This window comes from Pollicipes pollicipes, unplaced genomic scaffold, assembly GCF_011947565.3.
Source record: "Pollicipes pollicipes isolate AB1234 unplaced genomic scaffold, Ppol_2.1 Scaffold_6052;HRSCAF=7182_pilon_pilon_pilon, whole genome shotgun sequence".
Taxonomy (NCBI): Eukaryota; Metazoa; Arthropoda; class Thecostraca; order Pollicipedomorpha; family Pollicipedidae; genus Pollicipes; species Pollicipes pollicipes.
Genome location: NW_023596805.1, coordinates 637,824 through 655,538, shown reverse-complemented (window position 1 = coordinate 655,538; position 17,715 = coordinate 637,824). Strand labels below are relative to the sequence as shown.

The 17,715-nt window shown below is 49.6% G+C and overlaps 1 protein-coding gene across 1 annotated transcript in view; it reads left to right on the top strand.

The window, feature by feature from the left end:
* Positions 1-3,537: 3,537 nt before the first annotated feature.
* Positions 3,538-17,715, top strand: part of LOC119104861 (uncharacterized) — a 32,703-nt gene continuing 18,525 nt past the window's right edge. The window contains exon 1 of the mRNA XM_037228589.1: positions 3,538-3,715. Coding sequence (XP_037084484.1) covers positions 3,593-3,715 — 123 coding nt within the window. The 5' untranslated portion in view covers positions 3,538-3,592. The remainder of the gene's footprint in view (positions 3,716-17,715) is intronic.

The following is a 17,715-nucleotide window of genomic DNA, read 5'->3' as shown; positions in this document are numbered from 1 at the left end:
CGGCATGCGACGAAGCGACGGGGTACGTGCAGCATGCTATAACGGTCGGCGCGGAGCAGGAGGAACTGAGATCGTCAGCTGACCTCGCGTGCTTCCGTCACTGGAGTACGCTGCGCCAGTTGGTTTGTGTGCGGAGGCACAGGTCGTCTGTCTGAAGGCGTGAGGTACGCCGGTGTTACGATGAACAAAACAACATCTGACTTAGGCACATTCGCTCGGCCTTACTTTGCCTGGGACAGAACATCAGCACTGCTGCTTCAGTGCAATGTTCTCGGCCGACGTTATCACTTATCCACCAGTCTTTTCTCACAAGTCCGGTTAGTTGAGAAGCCAACAAGATGTGGCGACAAGGGTAGGTGTACAAGTGTGGTAGCAGCACACGCAGCAGCCTTGGAAAAATTACGAAATTTTTCAGCTTTGCTTCACACATCATGTCCGACAAATACGAGCACTGACGTATGGCAGACTACAGAAGCTCACTGCAACACCCACGTCATGAAAACGAGCTTAAAAATGACAGAAATATCGTGTAACTAAGACAGGGTGATGCAGATTTTACCGCATTTTTGTGAACTTTCCACTGGTGTGGTACCGGCGGATTTTCGGTCAGTGGATGTCTTGCCAGGTCACGGAGATGACCTGAAGGCGGGTCAAATCATGATGAATGGGGGCTTCTCTAGTCGCTGTGTTGGGCCAATGCACGGAGCGCCACGTAAATTACACTATAGCTTCCTTAAGCGTCTTGGACACGAAATGACGCAGGGTCGGACCGTGTCAGGGTCAATAATGTGAATCACAAGTTATTTAGATTACTGTAAAACATTACTTTATGCACTGGTAAGTTGTTCGCCGGAAATGACAAATTTTGATAACGACGAAGCAAAGTGATGGTCTGTCCCCAATTCAGCACATAAGCTGGTCGAGGAGCACCTGTCGGTCAATAATGGTCATCGCAGGTCTCTGACTTTTGGGGTCACGGGACCTAACTTGATTCATCGGGGCCCCTAGACCTCATTTGACCCCGTCTACGTGCTGATAATGATCTTCCGTTTCCGTATGGTAACCACTCCCATCCCTTGTATCGTTACTGCGCGTCTCCTGTAGCACGATTTGGCCTGCGATATGATGTGATATATGGCCCCTACACATATACACACATGCACACATATGACCTCCCGGCATTTCAAAATGGTCTAAATGTTCAAACTTCATACATTCCATGCTTTCCAGCAAAGCTAGATGACAGCTAGTCACAGTGTGTCGCATGCGGATACGCGAGGTTGTCGCCCTGAGTTGACCTTTGTGGGGTCATAGGGCAATTTTCCGCTTAATTTAGCCGTGGGCAGCATGTTGACTGGACTTTGACCCGAATCCAAAGATAAGACTTGTTCCTCGGAGAAAAACCAGGAGAATGGAGATATAGCTGGACTGATATTTCGGCGACACGCCTTTATCGAAACAATACCGGAAGTGACTGACACTTCCACTCCGCTCCGCTTCCGGTCCACTCCGCTCCGCTCCCAGTCCACTCCGCTCGTCCTTCAAGGGATACAGTACCAAAAACGCGAGCTAGGGTCACTAAAATGGGCATCGCGATAGGGGCAAGCGTTCAGGTTTGGTTGATGGTGGTGGCTGATGGTTGGTAAACTTTCATGGAGCTTTCATGAGTGTAAGGTGCTTTTCCCGCGGCATTGCCCGCCTGTGGCATCTTGGTATCCTCTGAGCCCCCTCGACATGCGTCATATTGTGTTTTCAAAGGGGATTCAGCATGCTGAATGCATTTTTAAAACTGGACCATTCATGTTGCGAATTTCTTATTTCTTGAACTGGGCGATTCTACCTGACTGTATAACATTGCATGTGTCCTAGTGGATAGTCATTTTGCAGGCATTACAATTTTGATAATCCAGTAAACCGGCAGGGTTTACTGCCTTCACGTATGGTCATTCTACTGGTTGATGTATCCCTCAACGGAAAAGACACATTTCATGTCAAACATGAGACGGGGACCCGTTGAAATCGTTCAGAAGCGTGACAGGCATTTGTGGGTTAGGTCTAGGCTGATATACTGGACTGGACCGGACCGGACCGGACCCTCAAAATGTCATCGGTGAGAAGCTCAACTATACAGCAGTCACCCCATGCGCGACAACAGGTAACGCGACAACAGGTAACGGCAAAGCGGCAAGACGACCTGAAGCAAGATATTCTTCCTCAGTGACGAGCCGCTCTCGAAAGCTGGCCACGTGGTCTTTATTCCAGCGCGCTTGCGTGCTGCGCATTCCCCATTTGGACTGATCGAAAGGTATTCCTCTTAAGCGGGGTCGGAATGAAGTTCCACTGAAATTACAAAAGAGAACACCTCCCATTGCCTTCCATTTGAAGCAGTCCTATGACCCCTCCTCATTTCACTTGGAATCCAAATCCTTAATGGAAATGTTTTGAAAGCCAAGCGGCGCTAAACTGGCATGTTGAGCGGTACAGTGTAACGGTAAAAGACAGGGTGATTTAGTCTCGCCTCCCAATGCCATAAAATATGTATGCCAACGTATAAACCCAAGTCGATAGGCTGCCGCAAGTAAGCCGAACAAGACGGTCACGTTGTGGGGCGTCAACATTGCATTAGCGCCCGAAATACTGGTTTTCCATTTGTAATTTAATTTCGTCAGTGCGACGGGCAGGCCGCCAGCAGGACGGCGGACAGGCAGGCAGACGTGGAGCAGCCCGTGCTGCTAGGTGACTGGAGCTGGCGCTGACGCCCGGGGACTGGAGCTGGCGCTGATGCGCGATGACTGGAGCTGACGCTGACGCCGGATGACTGGAGCTGGCGCTGACGCCCGGTGACTGGAGCTAGTGCTGGCGCCGCGCCTGATGACCGGAGCTGGCGCTGACGCCCAGTGACTGGACGTGGTGCTATGGCGCTGGTGCTGGCTCCCGGTGACTGGAGCTGGCACTGACGCCCGGGGACCGGGGCTGGTGCTGTGGAGCTGGTGCTGGCGCCGCGCCTGGTGACCGGAGCTGGCGCTGATGCCCAGTGACTGGACCTGGTGCTATGGCGCTGGTGCTGGCGCCCGGTGACTGGAGCTGGCACTGATACCTGATGACTGGAGCTGACGCTGACGCCGGATGACGGGAGCTGGCGCTGACGCCCGGTGACTGGAGCTGGCGCTGTGGAGCTGGTGCTGGCGCCCGGCGACTGGAGCTGGCGCTGATGCCCGGTGACTGGACCTGGTGCTGTGGAGCTAGTGCTGACGCTGTGACCGCAGGTGACGCCACTGAGCGGCCGGTCAGGTCGCGCTGCCCGTTATCACCTGGGCCCAGGGTTGGGCGGAGTGTGGCCGGAGGCCGGTCAGTGGAGGCGTGGACGTGGAGCCGGTAGGATCCTGGGTTGTGCTCGTCTCACAGTCGCCTGCCGGCCTCGGGGACGTTAAGTCGAGGTCTCCTGTCCCGATCTTTCGACCAGGCCAGACCCCGACCCGACCCAACCCGCCCCGCCCCATCCCGTCCCTTTCTGTCCTGTCCTGACCTGACCTGACCTGACCTGACCTGACCTGAACTTACCGGATGTCAAAGGGGCGTCTGGCTTTCTATCATGAAAATTAGTCATCTCATCATCTTGGCGCTCTGCTTGTTGACGCCATGCAGTGCGCTCCTCAATTTCGTCGGCCAGATAGTCAACTTTCTCGCCATCCGTAGTCTTCTGGAAAACTGGGAGGTGAGAGCAGCATGTGAACAATGAATCATTGGCCCACAGTTAGTGCAACGGCGACACAAACGCACAATTGCAAGGTACTGTACAGCTCAGCCCGTGTCCAGCCATATGACCGTCCCACGATATCATCCACCATTTGCTTGTGTGACCTGAGCGTGCTAAATTATTTTCGCATCATGTCATGTAATTGTTGACTGCTGCGTATCAGTGCATGTTTAATTGTGTTGCCAGTGGCTCGTAAATGCGGCAGATATTGTCCCTTTTTCCAGAGGCGCTAAAGGGTTATTTTTCGATATCAAGCAAATTGATAGAGACAGGTCGCGTGCTCACTTCTCGCGGAAACATGGTCCTTTTAACATGTTAGCCTCGGCCCTTGGCAATTCCTTCTCCTCTGACCCGACATTTCCCCGGCGGCGGATCCAGAGGAGTCCGTGGTCACGGGATCCTATCCCCCCCCCCACCCCCCTTCTTGAGCTCTGACAACTGACCGAGAGGGCGCGGGTTTTTACACAAAGTGAAACCAACTGAACGTCTCTGGCCTGCAGCCGGCCAGGAACAGGAATCGAGGTCCGAAAATGGCAAGTAACAATGGAGAGCCAATGAGCAAACGCTTTTTTTGCCTGATTTAGAAGGCCGTGGTGAAAGACGTTTTGAGCTCTTTAAGATGCACGCATTATACTTAACGCTGTTACCGGTGACACTACATGTCAGCTTACCGGGCACCTCGGATCGCTGGTAGGCCTCTCACGGGTTCTCCCCAGTCGCCTGGAAGGCTCTGAGCGATGCTGCCAGGGCCCCGTGTGTTAACCTGTCGGAGAACTCTCGGTTGCTCAGAGGCCCTTCACATTGATCACTGGCACCTTCCACTCGCTCCGGGATCCTGCGCTGTTGCTGGGGGTCATACAAAACAAGTATGCAAGTTAGGGCTCGACCGCTTGCGAAGGGCCCTAGGGACGTAAGGACACTCTTGTCGGGAGGGCTTTCTGTCAACCTGCTCGGGCACTCTGCATCCATCATGGACCCCGCATTGAGCTTGGGTACTTCATATTTGCTGGAAGAACACTACGCTGTTACCGGGACCCTATATCTTCATGTACATAGGCGCAAGTGCCCTCCACATTGTTTTTGAGGTCTTCCCGCTTCCTCCGAGGGCTCTGAGCTCTGACTGGGGAGTCCTGCATGCTAACTCACTGGGGAACTCCCCATCTTCTAGGTGACCACCGCACTGCTATTGAGTTCCTCCCACTCGCTCGAAGTGGGAAACGCTGAGAAAATGGGGCCTCTGTGGAACTGCCGTGGCATCCTCGGTCGTTTAGATGCCTTTCACATTGGCCTGAAGTTTTCTTCTCTTGGATCACCTTCGCTGTTTTCGGGGATCTACGTGTTCACGGACAGAGCGCTCGCGATCGCTCTGCAGCCTTCCGCATGGGCCTTTGACCTTTATCGTAAGCTCAGAGGCACCTCACGCTGTTGCCTAGGGCCCCATATGTGAGGCGAGTGCTAAAGTTCATCATTCGCGGTGTTCTGTTGGCTTGCGAGTGTGAAGAATTGATGATTTAACATTGTTGTCAGCATGTGGCTGTGCTCGGCTTAATCCGTCGGGATTTTGCGCATAGTAGTGCTCGAGATAAACTTCGTCACTAAACACATTCAAAGGTCAATGCATGGGAAAGTGCGTGGGCAAATTAACATTCTCCCTTGGCGAAAACTAAACGTGAACAAGGCAAAGCGGAAAAAATGGCTGCATGACTAAATCAACTAGTTTTGCAAGGTATAAAATCCATCATGAGCCGGCTGGAATACAAAATTTCTTCAGCTTTCGAAACTGCTCTCTTCAAACTGAGGAAAATAACTTTCAGTTGACTTATGAAAATGGTCAAAATGTTTCGCTTTCGCTTTGAACCATTCGCTGTAGATCAGCAGCCTGCGAACTGGGATTTTCTCGGCAGTTTCGCAGCATGAGACAATAGGATATTCATTCGAATTAACAAACTTGATTTCCGGTTACCCGGCTAGTCGGAGTTTAGCCACGTATCGAACGTCAATGACGTAGGTATTGAGGATCATATTTACTCTAAAGAGAAAATGTGTTGTCTAGTAACAGTCGTTTCCACTTAAAAGTACACCAGTAGCTAAAAATGAGCTTGTTATAGCATATCTGATGCTTGCTTCAACATCTTCAAATGTGGAACACTTCCTTTAGGGCTCAACGAATCAGTTTAATTTGGCTTGGGTTGGTGCCGGCTCACATTGATCCCTAAGGCTATTTTTAGGGTGAAATTCATCATCCTGTGTGCCCTGGCAGCTTTGATTTTGAGAACGTGACCAAAAATTAAGACACCTCCTGCTTGCATTGCAAAAAACGGGACGCTGAAGAGCAAGCACACATCCATCGGACGCTGAAGAGCAGGCATACATCCATCGACCTCATGGCTCAGCGTTCGCTCGAATTGTATGCCGCCATTCACGGAGTTGATGGGGAGCCAGCAATGGTCGAACAAGGCCACCAAACCCGCCGGACCCCCAGGCCATTGAGCTTGCAAACCCAAACTCATTTTACCGCGAGTCATTGACTATCTATGTCCTCCTTGTGGAGGCTGCCGAGTGGCTTTTGATGTGTGGATGTAACACTTCTGTGTTGTCTCATGCATCTGCCACCGGGATGCAGATGTCCGATATTCCATATGCACTAATGCCCCGTTGGACTCTGAAGTCATTATTCTTCTTGTAAAGCTGTGGCGACGATGCTGGCTGCATATTCCACAGCGCCGTTTCGGCTCCCAGCGCTGCATAAAATTACCGTATCCTGTTCGGTATCGCGCAGCGTGGTTAAGAATACAGGACGGCTTGGCACGTATTGTATGCAAAGAGGCCCGGACCTGGGCTCTTAGGTAGACACGTCAGAGAGCTGGACTGATGTGAGATGCGGGGACAGGCTGGAAACGCTGGCAAGTAATCTAGTAGTAGTAGTAATGGTATTTAAAGATCGGAATTCTTTTTAGGAGTCTGCCCTGGTCGTTTTTGTTCTTGGTGAGGCAGAAATTTGCAGGTTCTTCGGTGGCAGGTGATGTGCAGTGCTTTTGAATGCGATGAAAATGATTGGACAGGCTGCACCAGCACAGCTTTAATATGACATCACAAGTTCTCCGTTGAAACCGAGAAGCACCCGCTCCTCCCGAAATAATGCAAAAGCCGTTAGGTTCGAAACATCTAACGGTATACTCCAAGGGCACGAATGGCATCCGTCTGCACAGAACTGGCAGGTTGGCGTCTTAGACGCAGTGTCCTAGAATTGCCGACTTTGGGTGTAAAGCAACACCCTATGAGGAGGAATTGTTCACTACTTTCCCTCATATTTTATGTGAATTTTTCACTCCTGCCTGACATTGTTTAATCGCACATGCCAAACCCCTATTTCCCTTTCTGAGGTTTTCAGATGTCATCCAAAACCGAGCTCACTTGAAATCGCCAAGCACAAACGAGGCTCCGCAGAACCCGGACACCTATGGCTATGTCCTGCCTCACCTACATCTGAATCATGTCTATGTATGCACAGAGCAAGGGCGCCAGGTACCTCCAAGCTTAAGAACCCCAGCGACCCCAGCCGCTTGCACGCATTAACTTTGGTTTGTTTGTAAAACGCATCACAATCTACAGCTGTGCGCCAAATGCAAGGTGTTCATGCATCCCTACTTTTTTTTTGGTCTCACCACCACACCATGAAAGCAGAGCCTGGCGCAAACACCAGCAAGGCCTGGTAGACAATTTTACTCCACGTATTTCTGTTTTCCCAATGAAACTTGACCACTCAATTGTATCACTCCCGAAATGCATGAGTGAAAAGTTCAAGAAATGTTTTCTAAATTAAACTTACAGGATAAATATCACCATTTGAGCACTTATATTAACATATTTAAAGTCAAATCAGCTGATTGCAAAATTTTGCGAGAAAAGTACCAGTCTTTATATTTATTTAGCTACTTTTGTTTTGCTTGGTATCATACCAGTGTGATACCACTTTATTCTTCCTTCGTTTTTGATTGTCTTTAGGGGCACCATCTGCTGCTTAAAATGTTGACCAATTTCTCTGCAAGATGCTCCAATTGCAAACTTGTACGTATTTCATACATAAATTAGATAAATTCGCCAGCCGCCCAAACATGTTTGATATGCACCCAAGCGTGAACAATTCACACGTAATGAAGGAGACAGTATGAAGCACGGAACTTGCTTCTGCTGCCATTTTTGCCCTCTTAAACCTTCGGTTAACCGTTTTCTTGGTTCATGGCGGTGCTCAGTAATGATAAATCCAAGCCTTTCGAGTGTCTGATCCACCAGGCTACCTGGCAAGGCTATTCTAATGCTGCCATATAGAGCCTTGGGACAGACCTGACGCAGCTAATACAGAAGTGTTCTATGGCGAAATTCTGCCCTCTGGAGATGTTTATCATGCATACCTCTTAGTTGTTTCGCATTTTAACCTCGAAGGATGGTGGGCATGATTGATGCTTATATTTAGGAGGTGAGTCGGATGACTCTGTCTGCCAGCAGACCATGCAAAAGGTACTGATTTTTTGTTTTGGGGGGAGCAGGAAGAAGCCGGTAAGTCTCCTGTGGGCCAAGTAATTGCTTACCTTACCTGCTTTCAACACATGATTGGTAACGAGAGTTAGCCATTTTCTGTTTTAATGCATCGAGTTTTGCCAGAAGACAAATTATGATGCCTCAAGGCATGCAATTGCCTTATTTTGTTGCATATTCTTGGTAATTTACCCCAAATTTCTTAAAGTGGTCCCTCATGGCTGCTTTAACCAAATGTTTTCTATAGTTGTCATGGTTTGCTGACCAGCGAATGACTACTGTATACATGCACTATATTTTGAACACAGAGATACTCTAAGCTGCATAACAATTATAATATGAGTTCAATATTGCTATGTAACAAATAGTCAGCCCAACCCATTTAAAGTGAAGCCAACATCTCAAACTTTGTCATTAAATATGAATAAACAAGCCCAAATGGATGCATCTGCTGCAGCTGAAAAGGCAAGCAGCAATACTGGCACGGTCATCTAAAAGTTATGTTATTTTTGGAGAAGAGAGATTGTTTTGTGGAGCATACCCATTAGTGCCCTTGACATAGGCTAACCATGACAATCAAAATAAGTTGTTCAAAACGATTTAAAGTGTTTTGATTTGCATGTTGTCAACTTTGTCTGATGTCAACAAGAATGCAAAAATTAGCTGAATAAAAATGCAAGTTGAAACCACCCAAAAACTAGCTTTAAATATTATGTTTTTATCACAAGTGCTGCTGTCAACAGAAAGGCGAGTTGAGATGATGTTCAACATATGGGCTACTCTAAGTTTGGTTAGGTTGGTCAAGTGCGTGACAAGTGGCAATAGGAATTGTGCAAGAATCATTGACTCACAACTTCTGCTGTGATACAAATAGGTTATGCAGGATGAGATGATGTAAGGCCTCTTTAGGTTAGGCATAGGCTACTTTCATGGAAATAAGCATTCGTATTAATTTACAAGAAATAGTGGCAAAATGTTTGTTTTCCCTGACCCCACCTCAACAGAAGCCAGAAGTATGTCTATTGTGTTTGGCTTGGTGATGGGCTGATGTGTAGGATTCCAATGTTTTTTTGTTTGAGTGTTTTGTGCTCGTTGAATTTTCTGCTGTTATTTTGCTATTGAATTCCTTCGCTTTGTTTTGTTTTAAAAGTGCTGTGGGAGGGAATTTAAAAGTGCAGCATCAAATGATTGGTGTAAATAATTTGTTACGCTCATAATACTGTCATTAAATTACTATGTTTTAACACGCGCCCGGTTGGCTCGCTAGACACCCTTCGCTCGGGTGGGGTGGGGTGTGGGGGTCAATTTGACCCCCCCTCTGAGATCTCTGGAACTAAGAAAGCTAGAGACACAAAATTTACAGGGTGTCTTGACCTATACGTGAACTCACTTAGGTTAAGGTTTCAGCTTCCTAGGTCATGACCTTCAAATCGAATAAGGTCAAACAAGGTCAAATTCCAAGTTGGTCTCCAAAGCGCCCCCAGAACCTAGGCAACTGTCTCTAAACAAAAGGTCACAAGCCCATTTGAGGCCATTGACCTTGTTTGACTCTTCGAAGGTCATGGTGACCAAAATGATACAAGACTGCTCTGCGTTTTGCATTTGGATAAGCGGCAAAGATTACGCTAGGCAGTATGTTCCTGCAACAAAACTTTCGACCCGGATCATCTTAGGTCAATGGCCTATTTTTACCTCTAAGAAGTCAACTGAAGATGTATTATGCGGTGCCTGCTGTCAAAAAATTTGAAATGCGTACCAGAAACTATCCCATACAGCAAGCCCTAGAATAATAAATCAGGTTGGTTTTGACCTCGGTCTGACCATCATACCTGACCTTAGGTCAACGTAATTCGCTCATTCAATATTTGTAGTACCTAAGAGAGCATCTCAGAGATGTATGTCTTCGTCAAACACTCCGTTGTTGTATCAGATTGAACGATTCCCTAGAAATCACCTTCGCTGAAACCATGTGCTGACTTTGGCCTGTCATAGGTCAGCGACCTTACAATGTACATCTAGAATTTGTATGTCAAACGATCCGCTATGCGGTTTTCTACAGCTATGCAAAATTTGGCGCAGCTGCACCGCGCCGTTCAGAAATCATTTGGGAAAAGCCCTGGGGGGGGGGGGGTCAATTTGCCCCCCCCACCCGAGCGCGTGTTAATGTATTCTGTTTCATTTTAATGGCCTCAGATGTTAACAAAGAATACTTTCGTCAGGTTCCTGATGTTACGTCAATGCCAACTTGAAATATATGTCTTCGTTTGCTGAAGCATCAGTCACGAGCTCATAAATTCCATCTTTTGTGAATTGATTTTTTCACTCCCGCGCGGTCTTTTTGCGACGGAATTTTTCACTCCCACCCTAGTTCAAATGCGATTCTAGCTCCCTGCTTAGACGAGCTGAGGTACGCCCCTTCCGCAGCAATCAACGGCCCGAACGAATTTGAAAAGAAGTGTGTGTGCTGTCCTCTGGCATTGAATTCGATGAAGGAATGCGACGCGTAAATTTGAACGGCTTCCCATAACGCCCTCTTCTGAGCGGATTCGTGCACACCCCTGGGCGTTTTGCTGAGTGCTGCTGTCCGCCCTGTCCGGTTTTTGGCGTATGCTCCCACGCGTCCGGCCTACATCAGTCCGGCAGCGCTGTCAGCATTAACATTTTTTTCATGACTGACAATGCGGGATTTTGTGAATTTTCACCAGTCGCAATGTTCGCCGATCGTTACGTCACAACCGGACGAAAGACATCTGAAGCTCAAAACAGTAAGCTGAAAGAATTTTGCCCCCAGCAAAGCAGCGGAGGTTGCGAACATGGCCGACAGAAATTTGGTACAGGTGCCAGTAAAGCCGCGTTTGCAAAGATATCAGTAGGCTGACTATTTCGCGGACACGTTTTGTGTTGAACACGCGTAACAGGCGTTATGCAAAACAAATATGCAAGTTAAGGCTCGTCCGCTTTGTTGTCACTTACGAAAGCCCCTAGGGGCGTAAGGAACTCTTGTCGGGAGGGCTTTCTGTCAACCTGCTCGGGCACTCTGCATCCCTCATGGACACCGCATTGAGCTTGGGTACTTCCAGGGCAATAGAACACCGGGTACTCCAAAGTTTTGACTAGTAGGCATCGACACATGCTATAAGTATACCAGAATCGGGATTAATGCCAGATTGAGGATGTTGTGCCAAGAGATAGCAGTGCTATGCTGGCGGCATCTTTGGTTCGTTTGTGGCTGTTAAGTGTCATCACGTTTCTCAGTCGCAAAACGCATCAAGTGCGGTGGGGTACTGTGGATGGTTTTGGATGGTTGGATGGAGGATCAGATTGTGTTCAAGTAATCTCAAATGCCTGTAGGTTAGTCTGATGTATGTTGTTCTTTTCCAAGTCACATTATTTCTCTGGTTGCATCCCGTGACCATTTCAAACATTCTGCATCGAAACTGATCATGTAATGATCGAGTCACTGCACAGTGAGTCAGTTATGAATATTGTGACATAGGCTACAGGCTGTGGAGTGCTGAACGCGAAGTGACTGGTCAATGTGTTCTCATGTATATTTATGTTGGAGCTCAGGATCTTGTCAGTTTTCAATACATGGATACTGAGATGGTTGTCTGATTGACATTTGAATACTGAGATGGTTGTGTGATTGGCATTTGAATACACAGTGTACGCAATGATAACACTTATCACAGAGATGTTATCACCCATAAAATGGGCGAACCATCAGTTAGGTCAACTCAGCATGGCTGTGTGATTATTAGATGCACTTTTAAGAAATGAATGACACTTTATGATGATGAAAGTGTTTAGTATGATGCAATGTTGTGCACACTCCTATTATTACATTAACCAAAGGGGTCTTGACACTTAATCTTGACAAAATGCTACTTTTATCTTGTGGTTTTGTGCCTTTCATGCGATAGCTCAGCCGATATCACTTAATGATGCCCGAAGTGGGTGATTGTGGTGCAATAGTCACTTTTACCATAGTTTTTGTTTTGTTGTAATAGTCTAGCAACAACATCTCTGTGCAAAGCATCTTTGTGGTTTATGCTAAATCTTGTGCTGTAACGGGATCATTCAGGATATAGGGTTAGCAACTTCATTATTACGTTTTAGAAAAGTTGCTTGCGTAAGGGAGGATTTCAGAATTGCAACATATGTAGGAACTGAGGTTTTATGCCAAATATTGCAATATTCTGACTGCGTAGGTGTAACCCAGTCCTCAGTATTGTGCCTATTGCACAATATCATTGCATAATTTATATGAACCCAATTTCCTTGTAACAATATGAGTAAATGTTGAGTACAAGGTGGTACAGAAATATATGACTACAGTATGTTGCATTTACATAAAAATGGGCATAACTGGGTTGTGGTTTGGGGCAATCTAACGTCCATTGAGAGTTTGTATTTCCTTGATCCAATGCTGCATATGTTTCAGATACTGATGCATTTTCTAAATCTGTCTATGCTACCCATTCCACTCCAGCTGCCTAGGTGTACTTTTCGTTCCCTGAGATCAATGGATGGATGCTGGTTATAAATTACAAGGCTTTATGAGGAATAGAAAAACATGTCATACTGGAGTTCCAAATATTTATTTTGCAAGTTTTGTAATGTGAAAGCAAGGTTTTCAAATTCAGTTATTTAGTGTAGCCAGTGAAGAAATGTTTGCATTCACCTTATGCAAAAAAACCCTTCCTGCAAGTGGTTTTAGGGAGCAGGGTCACTTGGCTTTAGGTCTATCAGGTATTTAAGCTTTTCAAAATCAAAGTTTTATAAATTCTGTCATATCAGGGCCACTGTGCAGTACAGCCCACCATTATGGCACTTATCAGTATGCTAACCATCCCGCTTTTAAGCACAACTGCTTCCCAACCAGAGGTGCCTGCAGCGTAACTGTGTGGGGGGGGGGGGGGACGTGGGGTTCCTGTGGTGGGTGACGTGCGCGGCTGCCTGGCCGCCGCTGGATGTTGTGCGCCGCCGGCTGCCGCCGTCACGCCTCCCCACAAGAGCGAATTTATAATGAGGAGCCCATTGGTCAGCATGCGAGCCAGATGATGTTAGCGCACGACTTGGCACGTTGTGGCTCCGGTACACCCGACATCAACGCACACTCATGTGAGCCACAGAGCTAGGATGAAACAGGTGACCGGGGCATTAGCGGAATGGTGGGTCCGGTCAGGCACCATGAATGGCTGTCCCCCCGCCCATGGCTGTGCGTCCTTAACAACAGTACCCCACCGCCACCCTTTAGCTTGCGATAATATTTAAATGGGGCAAAAACGGAACTGCATGCATACTAGCACGCCCAACTGGCAAGGATCCCAAGCACTGGCGAATTGTATTGGCAAGAGCCCGCTGGGTAATGGCCCGGGGACACGGGTGGGACCCCCTCCCCCTTTTATTTCCCGCGCCTTGGCATTATAATTGGCTCGTTGGCATGGGTCTTCGTCAAGCTAAATTCATTTATCACATTTCGATCTTGCCATAAAGCCACGTTTAAGCCCTGTTTAAAGTGCATCACGTTAATTTGCCAGCTTGACACCGACGCGGCTGCTGGACCGACACCGGGTGTCCGAAGCTGAACGGCGACCCGTTCCCTCGCCTGACCTCCAGGGTGACGGCCCCCTGTTTGGACGACGCTCCGCGCGTTCCGTCCACGACGGGCGGCCCACCATTCGCACAGCCACACCCGCTGCTCGCAGCTTCCCGCTGCCGCGCATGCGCCTTAGGCAGCGCCTCGTCCAGCACGGAGGCGTCGCTTCCGGCACTTCTGCAGCCCTCGCCTCCCGCCCACCGGAGCAGGCTTGCAAGGCATCGCCCCACGGCGCACCCCTCAGAGGCCTGGGGGTAGACAGCGCGCTCTATGGGACCGGTGGAGCCCCTCGGCAGACGACGAGCGCCTGGCACGACCTTACGGTTTCCTCGGCAGGCGCGCTCTGGAGACACGGCCCGACCGGCCTGTCCGGCGACCTGATTCCTCGTCTCCCTCCCTATGAGCGTCGATGGCGGGATCTCTATCCGTCCCGAACATCCCGTCACCAATCGCTCATAAGGTCCGGCGTACACCACGTCGGAAGAGAGCAGACTGACTCCTGTCCTCTCCCAAGGCGGAGACACCACAGATAGACTCCGCTACCGCCATGCATAATCAAGCATCCAGGGCGGTCTCCACGTGTCCTGGGTCACATCATCACCAATAGCCTCTTTATGCCGTCACGCCTGGGGTCAAACGAGAAACAACAAAACGAGTCAGCCGCCTCCGAAAAAAGGAGCGAAAGCGCGTCTTGAACCGCGCTACCCACAAACGTCTATCTGCGTAAAGGCAGGACTACGATCGTCTGGCTCCTCCTCCCTGTCGTAGCCACGCCGGGCTGCTCACTTGCCGGCGGTCCGCGAGCACTGGACCGCCCCGTCCATCCACACCGCAAGACACTGCCATCTGCCGGCGGGTCGCGGGTACCCGCGCCGCCATCGCGCACCGCCGGGTGCTGCCCTCTGCCGCGATTGTCCATGTCGGCTGACAGATGGCGTCCGTGTCTGCTTCCGAACGCTGTCCCGGACGACGCCCTGCGGGTAACCTTCCCTGGTCTCGCAGCGCTGCGGGCGATCCCTCGAGATGTAGCGGGCTCGGCGCACCTCGCCGCTATGCCCCAGCACCACGGCAGGCGGTCTCCCTTCGGCCTCTAGCCAACATCCCGGGATCCTGTACGGTTCGGAATATTCGACACCGTTCTCCCCTGTACCGAGCCTCCGGCGTCCGTATCGGATCCCTCTCGGACGTGATGGGCCCTTGACAGCCAAACATGGACCGCGTGCATCGCTCGGTCAGAGAACTATCCAGACGTAGCGAAATGGAGGGGAAGGTAAAAGACTAGCGATATACGCGCTCGCTGAGGGAATCCGTGCAGCGCAGTGCATGCGCTAGGCGCAAGGCCCGCCCGCTCTCGCCTCGGGCGGGCCCTGCGCGTCCCCCTCTGGCCCAGTTCCCACGTGGCGTGGCTCTTCTGATGGCATCTGGGGCGACGGCGGCGCCTGCGCGACGGGGGTTGCTGGGGCGAACCAGCAAACATCCTCACAACATGCTATTTGCGCGTCCTGTGCGCATGTTGTTTCGCCGATCGCCCGCTCTCGCCTCCATTTCTCTTGGCGCGATGTACGATTTTGGCAGGTGGGCCACCGTCATGGCTGTTCTGGGGAAGCACCTGACGTTGTTTTGACGACGTGAGCTGATCGGTCGGATCGTCGAGCCGAGCTGCATTCATATCTCAACCTGATGGACGTGTTTGTTCGTGAGGGAGCCCTCGACCATGGCCGGCTGGTTCGCTTTCCCACGTTCTGCGCGCGAAGCCTCTCTGGTCCCGGACGGGTGGCGCGCAAAACGACGAGGCATGAAAATGTACAGCAACGATAGCATAACAATGCCATCGTTGCTGCATTGGTCCTGAGCCGGCATTGCCGGCCCTGCACAGTAGTGGCCGCCAGCATCAGACCCTAAGAACCTAACACAGTGCCTTGGTCGGGGAACAATCAAAAGGTCCAGGATTGCAGCGTCCAGTGTTCATATCGTCCAGGATCGCAGCGTCCAGTGTTCATATAGTCCAGAAAACGTCCAATTACGCGCCCATTGGGCGCGTTCATAACGTCCAGGGACGCAAAGTCCAGAGTCGAAATGTCCAGAGTCGTTAAGTCCAATGTTCGAGACGTCCAGTATCCATGGCAACCAGGCTAGTTTGGATTCCTGCCGCTAGACAACACTACAGAAGCATCTTTGAGTCCTGTCGCTATTTCCCTCTTTTGTCAGCAGATGGAACAGTCAACCTGGCATTCCACTGATGATCACGTGCTGCGTACAGTCAAACATTGTTACTATAAATAACCTAGACACCTGGCAGCCGTGTCCGGCCTGAGCGCGGCCACGCCCCGGGCTTACCGGCAGACTGGGTGCAGACGCGCCTGGCAGCGGCGCGGCCGGAGGCATGGCGGGCGACGCGGGCTCGGCGGGGACCGCTGCGCCTGCAGGATAAGCGGGCTCTCCCGCCCCGCTGCTGCTGCCGGGACCCCAAATGCCGGGGTACGTTCGGTTGCTCAGGGGCTCTTCATATTTGTATCGGTTTTTTCATATCGGGTTCTTTCCACTTGCTTGGAGTACCCCGTGCTGTTGCTGGGACTCAATATAAGATGACGCTCCGAGGCACTCAATGCTCAGGGGCCCTTTTCATTGACCTATGGCTCTTTTTCTCTTTAAACTTATTTGCTGAGGACCATTCACTTGTCAGAGCTCACTCTGTTAACCTGCCCGGGCACTCTTGATTACACAGGGGTCTTGATTCATGTACACTGGTCTTCGGTTATTGCCCTTTGTTCAGGGGATCCTGTACTCCGACCGGGTCCTATATGTTGGCCTGCCGGGGTGCTCCCGATCATTCAAGGGTCCCACCATATTGGTGTAAGGTTCTTCTCGTTTGTTTTGAAGACCCCTCACTGTTCACTGGAGCCTCTTTATTGGCCTGCCACGGCAGTTTCGATTGCTCCGGTGCCGTCCTTACAAGTCGCGGGTTTTTCCATGTTATAGGAGGGCCTACGCCGTTGGCGGGGACCTAAATCTTACTCATTGTTGTTGGGGCTTTACTTCTTACCGACCGATCACTGAATTTGCGGTTATGCCGATTACGCCGATGAATTCGTTCTTTTCATTGTCGAGCATAATTTTACTCGCCACCGACGTCATGCACCGCATTTCCGTTGTCTATTGAATTTGTGACGATTATTATGCTTGTACGTTACGTTTTAATATATTTTGAAGGAAAAGATATTCTGTGCAAAGACAGAGCAACAACTCTGTATTAGTTTTCAGCCATCAGCTGATCTCGTCAGCTACCCCGCTAACCGTATATAAGCTAGGAATAAAGCTTGTGCTTGATTTTGATGGTATTTAGCGGCCAATTCAAGTGTATGTTGCCATGTTTTCTTCGAAATACTTAGCCTTAAAATGACAGGATCCACCATGCTCCGACAAAAATGAACAAACTCCACGCATTTACGTACGAAGCACGCCTAGTTTTCTAGGGCTGTGCGCAGTAAGCTAGTCTCCCGTTTACAAACTGCACACATATGAATATTAAAACTAAGTGGCCGGAATACGAGGATTTTTGGCGGATGGAAACTTGAACTCTAGGGAGCTCACAAAGTAAGAGGACTTCCTCAGTTTTCTAGCATTTTCGCAGTGTTCATGTGTGGATATTTATTTACCGTGAAGTTCACTGCTTCTGATCACTCCAATATGGTGTTGTGTTAGTTCTGGCCGGTGTTTTGCCCGAATCGCACAGAACGTTTAATAATGATCTATACATACATACATACATACATACATGCATACATGCATACATACATACATACATACATGCTTACACACA